At 41.0% G+C, this 15,117-nt stretch overlaps 1 protein-coding gene across 2 annotated transcripts in view; it reads left to right on the forward strand.

The window, feature by feature from the left end:
- The first annotated feature begins 37 nt into the window (after positions 1-37).
- The window catches only part of TTC21A (tetratricopeptide repeat domain 21A), a 31,447-nt gene continuing 16,367 nt past the window's right edge, over positions 38-15,117 (forward strand). For both annotated transcript variants that reach the window (XM_081163480.1, XM_081163481.1), the window contains exons 1-14: positions 38-142; positions 1,743-1,872; positions 2,216-2,329; positions 2,875-3,041; positions 4,588-4,710; positions 5,741-5,898; positions 6,899-6,983; positions 7,380-7,478; positions 7,795-7,990; positions 9,129-9,226; positions 10,387-10,584; positions 11,476-11,605; positions 13,672-13,829; positions 14,148-14,360. In XM_081163480.1, the coding sequence (XP_081019606.1) occupies positions 116-142; positions 1,743-1,872; positions 2,216-2,329; positions 2,875-3,041; positions 4,588-4,710; positions 5,741-5,898; positions 6,899-6,983; positions 7,380-7,478; positions 7,795-7,990; positions 9,129-9,226; positions 10,387-10,584; positions 11,476-11,605; positions 13,672-13,829; positions 14,148-14,360 (1,896 nt within the window). In that variant the 5' untranslated portion in view covers positions 38-115. The remainder of the gene's footprint in view (positions 143-1,742; positions 1,873-2,215; positions 2,330-2,874; positions 3,042-4,587; positions 4,711-5,740; positions 5,899-6,898; positions 6,984-7,379; positions 7,479-7,794; positions 7,991-9,128; positions 9,227-10,386; positions 10,585-11,475; positions 11,606-13,671; positions 13,830-14,147; positions 14,361-15,117) is intronic.

Raw genomic sequence — 15,117 nt, forward strand, 5'->3', positions numbered from 1 at the left:
CAGGTAACCACGCACGCCGGGCGGCGGTTGGCTGCTCGAGGTGTTCGTCTTGAGGAAGGGAAGGCGGCGCGTGCCGTTGTGGCGGTTGGCGTTTCGAACGCTGCTGTCGGCGGCCATGGCTGACGAAGACCCTCAGGCCCTGGTACTGCCTTTCCCATCCCAAAGGGAGAGAAGCCGCCTCACGGCTTGGCTGCGGCTGGTGGCAGGCCCCCGTTATTAATTCGTGGGAGCCTTTCCTGTAGACGGCTCCCCAGGTGGCTCTCACGCCGACTTTCGCCCGCCCCGCCCCCCTCCTTCGCCTACCTCACAGGGTTGTTGTGAAGAGAAAGCGGAGAGGGGGCACTGCGTACGCCATGCGCTGCCCTGTATCCATTGTGCTGAGCCTCCCCACCTGAGCGGGGCGAGATTCCAGCGGTCCAAGGCGATTACCCAGGGTCTGGGTTCCTGGGGCAGCGGAGATCGCGGTGTATTTATTGTTGTTGTTGTTTAGTCGCGTCCGACTCTTCGTGACCCCATGGACCAGAGCACGCCAGGCACTCCTTTCTTCCACTGCCTCCCACAGTTTGGTCAAACTCATGCTGGTAGCTTCGAGAACACTGTCCAACCATCTTGTCCTCTGTCGCCCCCTTCTCCCTGTGCCCTCCATCTTTCCCAACACCAGGGTCTTTTCCAGGGAGTCTTCTCTTCTCATGAGGTGGCCAAAGTATTGGAGCCTCAGCTTCACAGTCTGTCCTTCCAGTGAGCACTCAGGGCTGATTTCCTTAAGAATGGAGAGGTTTGATCTTCTTGCAGTCCATGGGACTCTCAAGAGTCTCCTCCAGCACCATTGTGCTGTATATAATTGCAATACATAAAATAATAAAGTGACAAAGTGAATTCTGAGAAATTTCGGGAGCAAACCCATTTCCTTTCCCACCCCCTCTTCTTAAGCAGAGACTATATGTGACCCTGACTGTTCTGCATGCCCACACATTCCTCTCCCCCGCCCTATCGAGGGAGGTCCAAGAATTGTGTCTTGTATTTATGATACACCGTTTATTGGCACACATACACATCCTGATCCTGCGACAGAAAGGTCTTGCTCCTCCCATAGCCACCACCTTGGATTCAAGCAGAAACCAACCATGAGACCCCCGAGTATAGGGCGGTGTGTTCAATTAGAAACAATAATTAACCAGAAGCTGCAGTTAGTGCAGAATGTTGCACTGCGATTGCTGAAAGGAGTGAGACCTTGCCAGTATATAACATTTGTGCCCGGAGATCTGCATTGGCTGTCAATTTTCTACAGGATCAGGACTATTAATATATAATGCCCATAATAACTTGAAACCTGTGAGATCACCTTATATTTGCCTTCTCAACCACTACAGTCTGGGGAACTAGCACTGTTACAGGTGCCACATAATACCCATTCCACATCTGTAATAAATCATTTTAGTGTGGCTGTACCTACACGTTGGAACTCCCTGCCTATTGATACTGGGCAGGTGCCTTCACTGTACACTTTAGCACATACTAAACATATTTGTTTGGGCAAGCCTGCCCAGTTACCTAGAATGCTGGTGTGTTTTTAGTTTATTGCTGGTTTTAATTTTTTGAAAGCTTTAATTGTTTACTAATAATGTTATTGTTTTATTCTTTTTCTAAACTGCTTTAAGGAATTTTACAAAACTGGTATATAATTTTTATGAAATGCATAATAAGCAAGCAAGCAATGATTTTCTCTTTCTCTCCCCCTCAAGGCTAAAATTCTATACTATGCTCAAGAAAAATACTTCAACTATGTTGTTCAAGTGACAAACATTGAACTGGCAAAACATGCTAATGATCCAGTGCTGTTGTTTTTCAAGGGTTTTGGAACATTGCTTCTTGGTAAATACTTTAAATCAATAAACTTTGAAAGTGCATCTTTCTAGAAACAAAATACAATGTAAAAGCCTAATTGAGCTAAATGAGGTTTTTTTTTTAATGCATCTGAGTTCTGCATACCAAGGTAACTTGAGAACTGGAAAGTTTTAAAAAAGATGATACCTGAGCATATCAAAGGCTAGGAAACACTAAGTTTCACATTAGGAACTCACCCCAGACTGAGGTGTGGAAGTGAAAACAGAAAGCGCACCATGCTTGCATATATCTCTGGTATTGTTTTAGCATTCTGATAACCCACCATAAAAATCTGGCACTCCCATGAGTCAATTGTATTACATCCTTGCAGGCCGAATTCAAGAAGGCATTGTACTACTAGAGAATGCCCGGAAGCGCCATGTAGATGTTTCCTTATGTTGCCTCCTGGGTCTCATTTATGCGCACAAAAGATGTGAAAATGTTGGTAAGTTCTGTGCTATTAAATACATTTTGTGCCATTCATCACAAGTTGTCAGAAATGAGAGATTTGGTGTTTCCAATAACAGTATTAAAATCAATCAAACAAAAATTGAGGGCAGGGGTAATGTAAAAAAAATAAATAAATCAAAAAGAGGGTATGATCCTGCCATCTTGAGTATGGAAGCTTGGCAGAAGACACAAGTCCAGGAAAGAAATGTAAAACTTCAGTGCACAGTTTTGCTAGTTACACTTAAAATTAACTACACTTTGGGAATAACAACCAAGACCTAGAGTTTTAGAAGTTCCGTCAGTTTCAAATGCAATTTGACTTAAACAGTTTTCACATTTAGAACATAACATGAAAAAGACCTGCAATTCTCTAAGTATTTCATACCTTGCACACTTCATGATGTAACTTTCCTCCCCAAATTGTTTTCCTTGAATCAGCCCTAGGAGCTTATTTGTTGGCGTATCTTGTGTGATACGTGAAAACCAGACAAGTGGATAACAAGGGTAGCATATACCACTACCCGTCCTGTTTACTTTCAGATACTTCTGCTCTTTTGGACTTGGACACCAAATTAAAGGAAGTGCGGAAGACGGCCGGAAGTAATGCATTGTATTATGCTGGAATGTTTCTGTGGCTCCTGAATAAAAATGATAAAGCAAAGGAGTATGTTGACAGAATGCTGAAAGTGTCTAATGGAGCAAGAGAGGTAAAGTGATCAGGCTAGTCACTGAACATTGAAATGTGCCAGACCTATTCAATACTTCATAGAATGTAAGCCAGAAAAGCATAGTTATAACCTTCTTGCAAGTGTCATCCTTGTTCAAAGACAGCCTTCCTCATGCATTGCCCTTCTGGATCAGAAGGACTCAAGCACACAAAAAGGAGCTGGGAGCAGGGAGATATCTGCATCCAGCACTCAAGGTTGTATGCATAGTCACCCTGGAATGTGTACCAACTACCAAACAGATGGTAAACATTGTCAGTTCTGACAGCACCAAACTGTCAGCACTTCTGTTTCAGGAAGGCCAGAGAGTGACTCTAGACATCTCCTTCACCCTTCCCACTGTGACAGATGTTCAGTGCTGGCAAAGCTGACAGTGCCAACCATCTGTTCAGTTGAGGAAGTCAGCTGAAATATATGTGATCAGCCTTCTGAACTGGGGCCAGTGTACTACCTAATCTTCACTGTGTTTCTCATTGCTTATTATGAAATCAGACCTGTTCTTTCACATCATCGTGAATCAGTCGATAAACTGCATTATCTTATAAACGTATACACAGCAGTAATTCCCAGTGAGTTAAATGCAAGCTCCCTGGTAAGTGTGCAGAGGAGGATAACAACTTGGTACTTCCATGTTTTAATACCAGGTCCTTCATTCTTAAAAACTCTTAACTGTCATCACCCTAGTTTCACTAGACAGCTCATGATTGAACTGAAAGTGATGAAGCCAAATCTCACAAAGTGGATTTCTCCACTTTGGTACAAACGCAAATTAAATTAAAATTGGTTTTGTTTGTTAAATGAAAGCACCCCTTATTTGATCGGAACAGACATTCCTTAATTGGTGGTTTTTAAGCAGAGGTAGGATGGCCATCTGTTGTGGATGTTTTAAGTTGAGATTCCTGCATTGCAGGGATTGAACTAGATGACCCTCAGGTTCCCTTCCAACTATACAATTCTATAATTCTATGACAGCAGGATGCAGGAGAATTCTAGAAAGTATCCTTTGGATCTGAGGATGCTGGAAGGGAAGCAAGTGCAGGAGTTGGTAATGTGGGGGAATGAAAGCTTTGCTTCTGTTTCAGTAGAGGTCTTCACAGTACTATGTTCTTCATAGATTGCTTCCTGTAATCATTCAAAGTCCCAATGAGTCTTGTGGTCTCTGGCTCCAAGAGCTTCTCAAATCTTAGTTCTGGGAGAGGGAGAAGTTTTAAATACAAAACCTACAACCTTAATTATCAGTGTGTTCCAAACGTGTATCACACTCTTCCTGCTCAGTTGGTGGTGAAACAGCAGAATGTGAATTGTCTTGGCAGAAGGATGGTATTTGTTCTTAGTTATATTTTATCAGAAAATACTAGTGTCTTAAGGTTTCTTATATATTTGGTTTCTAATTGCGTTTAACTTTTGTATCTGAAAAAAAGTAATTGTATGGGAACTATTAAATTGGCATTCTGTTGGCATACTAATGCTGTAATTGAAGAGTTTCATTACTTTGCTGAGGAGGTGTTTGTTTTTTCCACCTCTGCAGGGACTAGTTTTGAAAGGATGGATATATGTTACCAGTGACAAAGCTCATGCTGCTAAGAAGGCTATAAAATATTTGGATGAAGGGATTCAAGACAATACAGAAATATTTGGGATGATGGGAAAGGTAGATAATTTCCTTTTAGCTTTGCTATCATTCTCTCTCTCTCCTTTTAGACAGGATAACCAAGTGGTTAGAACTATATCCCTGGAGGCTGAAACCTTGGGGTACTGCAAATCCAACTCCAAAATCCTTTAACTTGATCCTATGCAGAGCTAGGTGCACTGAAACCCATTGAAATCAGTGGTCATATCTGTCACTAACTCTATGTCAGATCGCCTGGATATATCCTACAAAGTCAAATTTAGGAGGTTTGGTCTGAGTAGAACAGAGATGACCAAATGTCATTTGATTATATATTTGCTTGTTTATTTAAAAGACTTTTAGATCACTCTTCAAGCAAAGTTGCCTCTTAAAATGGTTTAGAACCATGTACAAATATAAACTCATAAACTCTCACAGTTAAAGCAGTTAAAACATATCAGATTTTAACCAAGAAACATACAAGCCAACATACCAACAAAATAACTCATCTAGTTCTAAAAATATCATTTGATAAGGCCATGATGAAAAAATGGGCTGCCATTATTTTTATTAATACCTTTCCTAGAGGAGCCCAGGATAGCAAATAAGTGATAAAACAAAAACATTTTAAAAACCTCTTAAAAACAGTATTATTTTACTGTTGTTAGCCGCTCTGAGCCTGGTTTTGGCTGGGGGGGGATATAATTTATTTATTTATTTATTTATTTATTTATTTATTTATTCTTTAAAAGAATAAAATGTGATTGACTGAAACTCCACTTATTTGCCACGTTGATGACAGCATGTGTACACCATACTTGTTTTTTAAAAATGAAACTTCTGCCATAGGCATCTCTCACCGGGTAGCTGCCTTCTGACTACAAAACTGTATTGGATTGATTTTGCTGGCAAAATCCAGGATAGGTGAATGTGATGTGACTCCATTATGAACTGGCCACAGAAAGTGGTATATATCTTGTGTTGACTGCAGTGGCATACATCCACTCAAGTACCTATTTCAAATGATACATATTTTTTCTCTCCTCACCCCCCCCCTTCCCACTTTCTATAGGCAAAATATTTCATGGTGCAACAGAATTACTCCGGAGCTCTGGAAATAATTAGCCAGTTAGTAGTTACTTTCCCTTTATTTACACCAGCCATTGTCATCAAGATGAGACTACATTTAGCATCACAGGACTGGGAGCAAACTGCAGAAGAAAGTAAACGGTAGGAGATGATTTTCAGCAACGGAAGAAATTGAAACGTGCCATTTCATTTGTAAACAGGTTGGCCAACCTTTGTATAGGAAGCTGCCTCTCACTATGAGTCCTGTATTCCTGACTAGCATGGTGACTTTGGAATCTCAGGCACATACTTCGTTGTGACCCTGCAGGCTGGGTATGAATCTTGAGGCATCTGCCCTTTTGAGGGATAGTGGGTGGCTTGGTTTTCCCTTAGACTCCACCAGGGGCTTATCTGCTGGCACTCAGGCTGGAACCCACTCTGAGGGCTCTTCTGGAGAATCCTCTGGAAGCAGGTTCACCAGGGAGTCTCAGGATCTTCATGGCTGGCAGCAGGAGACATATCTGCTTCTCCAAGTCTTTGGCTAATGGGAGAGATGGCAGTGGTCAGGGATTCTGAGAGCTGTCAGTTAAAGCATCTGGAGGGCAGCAGTTTGGGAAGAGAGGAGTCTTTCCTAGTCCTAGAGATATCAGAGATTGAACCTGGAATGTTTTACATGCAAAGCTTGTGCTCTTCCATTGACCTTTGGTTCTTTCCCTATAAAGTGTTTATTTAAAATATAATCCTAATTCTTAAGGATGTTCAACATAATGGCCAGTAGGTGTCCCCAGTACCTGCACAATTACAGACTGTTGGCTACCGTGTTCTGTGCTTCATTGCCTTCCTGGTGTTCCTAAGTCTTCTAACTCTTTCCACGTTCAGCCGATGTTGATATGTCACAAAATCCATTTCCCCCTAAAACAATCTTTCCCACTCTCCAATTTGTCTTTTAAAATTATGAGATAAATCCTGTCTTTCTAAACCTTAAACTTGTTTTCTCCTTTATCTGAGTGTGACTGTAGCAATAAGTATGTAGCTTTTAATTAATAATAGATTTTCTTTCTTTCAATAATAGGCATAATTGAAATTAAAATAGCATAAATAAGTCATTTATGCTATAATTTGCTTTTCTCTCTTAATACTTTTGAACAAATTCTTGTTTAAGAATCCTAAGTAAGGATCCAAATGATATAGATGGACTCCAGTACATGGTTGTAAATCATCTTGCTATTACTGGGAATAAAGTTTTGGTGAGTGTTATATATTTTTTGATATTTGGAATATAAAATTGGTGTCCTAGAATTTTAAAACAAATGTAGTCTTCATGGTGCTCTTTGCCCACAATGATTTGATGGGAAGTTTATCATTAGTAATGTTGCCTTTGTGTACTTTTTATATTAAGCATATCTATACTTGAGGATATGTTTGCTTCATAGATACTAATACATGTATGTAGCATAATGTGAAGAATTGGACTCAAAATCCCAGATTTTGTTTTTAAAATCAAGTGCCTAACTCTTATGTTTAAAATGTGTACATAGTTTTTCACCTTTGGCTAACTCCCTACTTGTTATGCCATTCAGTGTATTAGATATAAAATCAGTGGCAGTGTCTCTGATTTTAAAATATTAAACTTTTTAATGCAGGCACTGCAAATGCTTAGAGAATTTATTGTTGCTTTGGAGTTGAAGGAGCCCCAAAGATCCGAACTTCACCTTCAAAAAATCCTTGTAATCAGCAGACTGGTAAGGGCATGTTTACCATTACTATGACCTATCTTGCTTAGTAATAATTTGTTTTCTTTCCTATCTTTGGTGCCTTCCCCATTTGAAATATTGTGGGTGCCCCCTGCCAAAGAAGTTCTTACAAATGTGTGGGGAAATCTAATTTACTAGCTAGCTGTATAAATTGATAATGCTTAGGTCCCCCCCCCCCCACATAATGAACAAATGTAATTATGCATTTTCAATACTTCCATCCCACCACATGGCATTTTTGATCATATATGTGCTTCATGAGCATGACATTAATTTTTTGCCCTTTAAATTATGTTCTGTTTAGTGCGGGAAGAATCAAAATATCCTCCGGGAAGTGTATGAGTTTGTTAATGACTCAGGTAGCAACCTAATATCTAGCAATGCACATTATGCAAATGAGTTAGGATATCTGCTAATCCTTCAAGGGAGTTGGAAGGAAGCATCTGAATGGTATGCAAAAGCCTCAGAGTTGAATGAAAACACTGCAGATTCAATGACAGGTAGGCTGTTAAGAATTTATTTATTTTTAGTTTACTTTAATTTAGTATCTGTCTTTCTTCAACCTAATAAAATAAAAACCTTTGGACCGTGTGCCAACCTCAAGTTACTTTTAGGTCTGGTGCATGGAGTTACCTGGACTCTGGAGGAGTGGATACATATCTGTCATCTACTATATACAATAGTGACATCTGATGGGATGCTCAGTGTGTGGGGCCATATGTGTGTTGGCCTGATATTTCTCTCCCTCAGAAAAAGGGGGCATAAGAACCAATTTGTCCCCTTATTCATACAGTCTTACATGAGGATTTTTCACATCAGATGCTACACTATGTGTGTGCTGGAGGCAGAGGAGGTTATGCATTTGCTCACCCACTGTGCAAAGAAGATCCACCACCCAGAAAGATTTATGTTCTTAGACACAGACCATCTTGTTAGGACCATAGCAGTCTCTCCTGAGAATTTTCTCACTTTATAGTTTTGATGGAGAAAGGCTGGAATGAGTCTCTAGCATTTAATGAAGAGCTCAGTGTGTGTAAAGAGTGTGATTCATCCAGGCAGGGACATGTGACTTGAAGCTAGTAATATGTAATTTGGCTGCAGCCTCTAGCTCAGACCTGCCCAGCTGTTACAGGCAGTAATATGCAAATTGGCAACAACTTCTAGCTCAAGACTGCCCAAACAGTTAATAAGATTAGTGAACTGCACTGGAGGCTTGTCTGTTAGAGCAAATAGGGCTCTGCCCCACCAAGCTCAGCCAGCCCTTAGCTAACCCCCACCTGCCTACTTTCTTCCAACAAATCCAGGGAGTGGAACTGACTGACTGTCACTTTCCTGCTTCTTAGTCCCAGTGTTGCTCTCATATAACTCAGCAGGTAGGAGGATGGAGTCAAAATCAGAATTAATTAAGTCCAATTGTAAGGGGCTATTTTAACTGTGACACTGCAAAAAGAAGCTGCTGCACTTTAAGGTAGCATTGGGTGCGAGGCCACAGCTCTACCCTACTCAAATTCATGATACTTTCCCAATATGACCCCTCATCCCCTTAGCGATTTAGAATTTAACATTTGTGGTTGTAATCCAAAGTACATTTAATCATACTTACGAACATGTAATTTATTGCTGATAATTACTTTTCAGGATCTATATGGTGCCAGGTGCTTGGAGGGAAAATAGAAGAAGCAGAGAATCAACTGGAGTTTCTAAAGGAAGTTCAGCAGTCTACGGGAAAATCTGCAGTTAGATTACACTTATTTCCTTTGATTTCTTATGTATATGCTTACCATGAATTGTCAAATGCAGGTGAACACCTGCCCAACCCCATGTAATTGTGTTTCTTTGGGCAGTGGTCACTGCAGTCTCTTCTGTATTTTCCACCCTGCTTAATATTGCTAGGCTCCAAAAATTTCAGAAGGGTTGGCAGCTAACAGACCCTGGGATGAATTTGGCCAAAGAATGCCACTGTTCATGTTAATCCCCACCTACCTCAGGTCACCAGTTTTATTGGGTAGAAGTCTGTTCAATTGCATTTCAGCGCTCTTGTTGGCTGTGCTCAGAAGTCCTACCATAACTATAACTGTATAACTATTTAATACTGCATTTGTTCCCAGCACATCTTCGGCTTGGCACATTAGTTTGCTGAAATGCAGCATGATGTAAAGGAATGCTGGAATGCCCTAATTGGTGGGGCAGGGAATGACCTTGTTCTCATCCCTGGCTTCTTTTAGAGAAAATATGCCACTCAGCTAGTCTTCCTGGTACATTATTAGAGTTGTAATTTCCCCATAACATTTAGTGGCAAAGACATTCTCTGCTATTTTTGGATGGATACAATGCCTGCTTTGCAAACCATCAAATTGTACTCTTGTCACACAATAATTTCTGCATCTTAGGTGGCACTGTGGGCTGCTGTACAATAAAGGCATTTATGTGCATAATGATAAATCCATAAGTATATTTGCTGTTTAGCACTTTTGCATGACTTCACCATATATTATTGTGTGGATGTAAAATATATCAGCTTCTAAGGACTGGGAAAGTGTCTATTACCGTATCTCCCTCTACAGTCTTTGCCAACCTTGATCAGAAGAATGCAGGGATGCTTTTAATTCATTTTGAGGACCATGATTGAAACTAGTTTAACAAAGCAAGTTTAGGTGCTTCCTGAGTTAAAATCCAGCCTGAGCTAATAACCTAAGCAGAAAGAGAAGGGTTGGGTGGGTCCTCTCCACACATGAAGTAGGAGAGAGATGAACCTGCCCTCCCAGTTCCCAAACCCTAGTTTATTTGTACATCTGCAGTTCTGCACATTCTCATAGATTATCTGAAGGGAAGCTTTGGGTTGAACTTAAAACAAATCTCTTGTTCATTAAAAATTCTGTGTGCTGTTTTCCCACAGCTTCTAGCTTATCTTCAAGGTGTGATTGCTTCAAGGAAAAACAATGATCAGGCTGCCTGTGCCTTTCTCAACCAAGCTGCAGAACTTCATTGTTCTGCTTTGCATGGACTTCCTCTAAGCATTGAATACTATGAAAAGCTGAATCCCATGTTTATGATTGAAATTGTGAAAGAATATTTGGTCTTCTGTCCCAAGCAGGTAGAAACTTGAGTTTTGCACTCCCCATTTTGCTAAATAGTAGGATTTATTGGGGGTTGAAAGGTGGCAGCCTTTTACATGATGGATTTGCTTGTGAGGAGAGAGCTGGAGACTTATAGTCAGTGTTTGAAGTAGGATGAGATTGTGTGGGATGCCATCCTGCTTATTTTTCAGGTACACCTAAAATTATCCTGTTGTCAGTAATGTAAAACCATTTCAGGATGCTGCGCAAAGCAAGATTGTACAAACACTACAAAAGTAGACTGTAGCAGAGCAGAGTTATTTGTGGAGCTGGGAGAGGCAGGCACTTGCAAAGATAGCAGTCCCACAACAACCAAAATCCTGACCATGAGCACTGCAACCTCTCTCTATTTACCAGCACGAGGCAGGAAAACTGTGCTAGGATTTACAGAAGCACCACCTCTCTCAGTAAGCATCTTTCCCAGTCTGATGCTTGTGAGATTTCTGTTTCCTTTGCTAGCTACATTCCAGCTGCCCTGCTGTTTCTCCCCGCTTCACCCAAGCAGTTGTGGGGCCCAGAATTAGATTATTTATATACTACCCTTCTCACAAACCACAGGGTGGTTTATGACAAAATCAAATAAAGCTAAAAAGAATCTATAAAAAGGCACAACCCTTTAAAAATGACAACACAATAACTCATAATGAATCACTACATAACAATTACTGATAGCAGCAGAAGGAACGACATAAATGTTCCCATAAGCACTCAGATATATTCATAGAAATCATGTGCAATGGGTAGGCAGATTGAAGTTCATAAGTACCATGACCTCTGGGCTAGACTTGGGGATTGTTTACCAAATACATTAATTGTACTCTGTATTTTATTTTTCTGGAAAATAATGCCATTTCACTTTCTCTTTGTAGCCTCGGTTACCAGGTCAAGTTTTATCTTCACTTCTTAAGCAAGTAACTATAATTTTGAATCCACTTGTGAAAGCCACCCCTGGAATGATTGAGCCTCTTTATCTAATGGCACAGGTTAAATATTTATCAGGTAAATTGAGTTCTGAGTGTCTACTCAAGAAAAAAGTAAAAAATGCTTCTGGATTTTAGATTGCTGGGAGTTGCTTGCAGGGAATGAGCTTTTAACTATTACTGTTTCCTGCCCTTCACCTTAAGTTCCTAGGGTGGGTTACAGCAATTAAAACACAATATTACAAACAGTTTAAAAGAATTTAACTGCAACTGAATTAAAAAGCCCAAGCTTCTTATTGTTACCGGAAAAATCCGAGGGCTCCCTTGGACAAAAAGTAAAGACACCAACCAGAGTAAATTGGAGCAAATCAGCAGCCTGTAGGCTTGGCCTTTATTGAACTGTTGCAACAGGGTGTTCCCCTCACTTGCAGGAGAGAGGAAAGACACAGAAAAATGGTGTGCAAGGCCTTATAAAAACTTTTGAAATTCCCACCCTGTAGATCAATACCACCCCCAGAAACATCATACATACATCACAGAAAGGAGGGGTTGAGGGAGGGGTGGTGGTGGTGGTAACCTGAGTCACCTGGCTGGTTCCCTTCTCCCCCTCCCCATGAGTCATTTTCAGAAGAGAAAAGGTAGTCGCAGTTTCCTGCCCCCTGAGGGAAGATCTGATCATTGTCCTTTGTTCCAGTCCATGCTGAATCTACTCCCATATGCAAGTTCTTTGTGATCTTGATTGTCTTCTGTCTAGGACCATCAGGGCTGGCATAGCAACTGGGCAGGGCTCCTGTGGATGTGCTGGGATGTTCAAGGGATTATGGCTGGCCTGTATCAAACCTTCCCCATTTTGTAGTCCTTCTTTCATGGAGTAAAATAAAAGTGGAACAGTGCAAATCCAATGTATGGTTGATTTTTCTATGAATTTATAACAGAAGCGTAGCGTATGTAGTGTGTGAGTGTGTGTGAAGTTTGTACAAACTGAATGATTGGGGGGGGGGTTCCTGCTACATTATTAAGCTAAGAAGCAATAATGGTTCTGATCCTTGACTTGGGGATACAAAGATCAAAGACAAAGGGGCAGAGTCAGAGCTATACACTATACTTTCCAATCCCCAAGAGAACAAAATCACATTAAAAATGGGGTTGGTCCAGTTCCCAACTGAGAGCTCCCAGCTCACCTTGCACTACTGGAGGGGCGATAGCACAAATCTCAATTCTCACGAACCATAAATATGAAGAAGACCGTATTTAAAAGAGCACTCAGGGGGTGAACCCATCTTTGCAATTTGCATGTCATTCCAGCTAATCTGGTATTTATGTATGCCATTTGGGTAAGGACTGTAGCTCAGTGGTAGAACATCTGCTTTGTATGTATAAGGTCTCAGGTTCAATACCTGAGGGGGAAACTCTATCTTAAACCCTGAAGAGCTGCTGCCAGTTAGTGTAGACCAGGCTTCCTCAACCGCGGCCCTCCAGATGTTTTTCGCCTACAACTCCCATGATCCCTAGCTAGCAGGACCAGTGGTCAGGGATGATGAGAACTGTAGTCTCAAAACATCTGAAGGGCCAAGGTTGAAGAAGCCTGGTGCAGACAGTACTGAGCTAGATGGACCATTCATCTGATTGGATGTACAGCAGCTTCCTATATAAGATGCTTGTTCACCCATCAGTCATGCTTCCTCATGCTTTTGAGCAGGCTGTCTACTTTTTTAAAAAAAATCATGTGTATATTTGTTTACAAAATTATCCTTTGCTTTATTAAAAACAAAACCTGTAAATGTTTATAAAACAGTTGCAAAACTGCTCTAGGAGTTGGTTGGTGATATCATAGTAACTAAGCTACCAATACACCTTTCACGGTTGTTTTTACTCGAGTTCAAACTGAAAATGCTACAGACATGCAGAACCGAGTTTTCAGATCTCAGGAGACGAAACAGTACATATTATAATCACCATTGTTCATTACTGCTCCCAAAATATTCCATCTGTCTTCACCTTAACCACACTGAATAGCATGGGATCAAGTTAGTAAACTGTTGTGCTTGCTCAGAAAGGCCTACATAAGATTAAGTAAAGTATAACTTGGTTTTTGTAAAAAAATGGCCTGTTGAGAGCAAAACAACATGTTAGGCTATTTTGCAGGAGAACTAGAAACTGCCCAGGGGACTCTGCATCGTTGTTTAGAATTGGATCCGACATCAACAGATGCCAATCTTCTTATGGCCCAGATCCACCTCTCTCAAGGAAACATCAAAGAATGTGTCCACTCACTTGAAATTGGAGTCAGCTACAATTTTGAGGTAAGATGGAGCCCAAAAGGAACAATGTAAATGCTTGTGAGAACAGTCTTTACTCTGGCCTTGCCTGTGGGTCTGCTTGTGAGGACCAAGCTTACAAGCCTTTTCCTTGTTACTCTACGTGCATGTGACCAGCACACATGCAATTTTAGGATGAAGTTTCATTATTTATGTTTTATTTATGAATTATTTATGTTTTATTTATTATTTATGTTTTCTTTATTTTAGTTTCATTTATGAAGCAATTTTAGGATGAAAAATTTTAGGATGAAGTTTGCATTGGATGTTCTTACTAATGTCCCTTTTTTCATTTTTGGGCAGCTTCGTTATTCTCCATGGTATCACTTCATCAGGGCTAGAGCACTGAATAAAGCTGGGGAGTATCCTGAAGCCATCAAAGTCTTAAAAATGCTTATCAGTTTACCTCAAATGAAAGGGGAAGCTAAGAAAGGCCAAGGGCCCCGTATAGTTATAAGTGAACAAGTCTCCATCTATCTGGAACTCGCTGAAGCTCTTCGATTCAACGGGGAACTGGTAAGAAGTTCTATATATTATCTGCTCAGTAAATGCAATGTATAATATTTTTAAAGGAAGCAAGACCTTCTGGGGTAAAGAGCAAACCTGATGAACTCACTCATTTTAAAAGTAAACTGGTCAAAAATAAACTGGAGAAACTAGCAATTACATAACTTCAGATGTTCTTTTATGTTCTTTGAAGGGAAGATTATTGGAAATGATTTCTGCAAGAGGTTGAATCAGATCCTGCAGTTTTATTCAAAACCTAATGGGCTTATCTGTCCTGAGCCCATTCACTGGTAGCAGATTCAGGACACAATGGGAAGGACTTGCGTCAGGTAGCGCATTATACCATTGTCTTTTGGAACTCCCATTTCAAAAGGCACCAGTTTAGATAGAACCATAGAATTGCAGATTGCTACAATGCAGGAGATGGGATGCAGGTGGCGCTGTGGGTTAAACCACAGAGCCTAGGGCTTGCCAGTCAGATGGTTGGCGGTTCAAATCCCCACGATGGGGTGAGCTCCTGTTGCTCGGTCCCTGCTCCTGCCAACCTAGCAGTTCGAAAGCATGCAGTGCAAGTAGATAAATAGGTACCGCTCCGGCGGGAAGGTAAATGGCGTTTCCGTGCGCTGCTCTGGTTTGCCAGAAATGGCTTAGTCATGCTGGCCACATGACCCAGAAGCTGTACGCTGGCTCCCACGGTCCATAAAGCAAGATGAGCGCCGCAACCCCAGAGTCATCCGCGAACTGGACCCTAACAGTCAGGGGTCCC

Source organism: Podarcis bocagei (assembly GCF_964188305.1).
Source record: "Podarcis bocagei genome assembly, chromosome: 12".
Taxonomy (NCBI): Eukaryota; Metazoa; Chordata; class Lepidosauria; order Squamata; family Lacertidae; genus Podarcis; species Podarcis bocagei.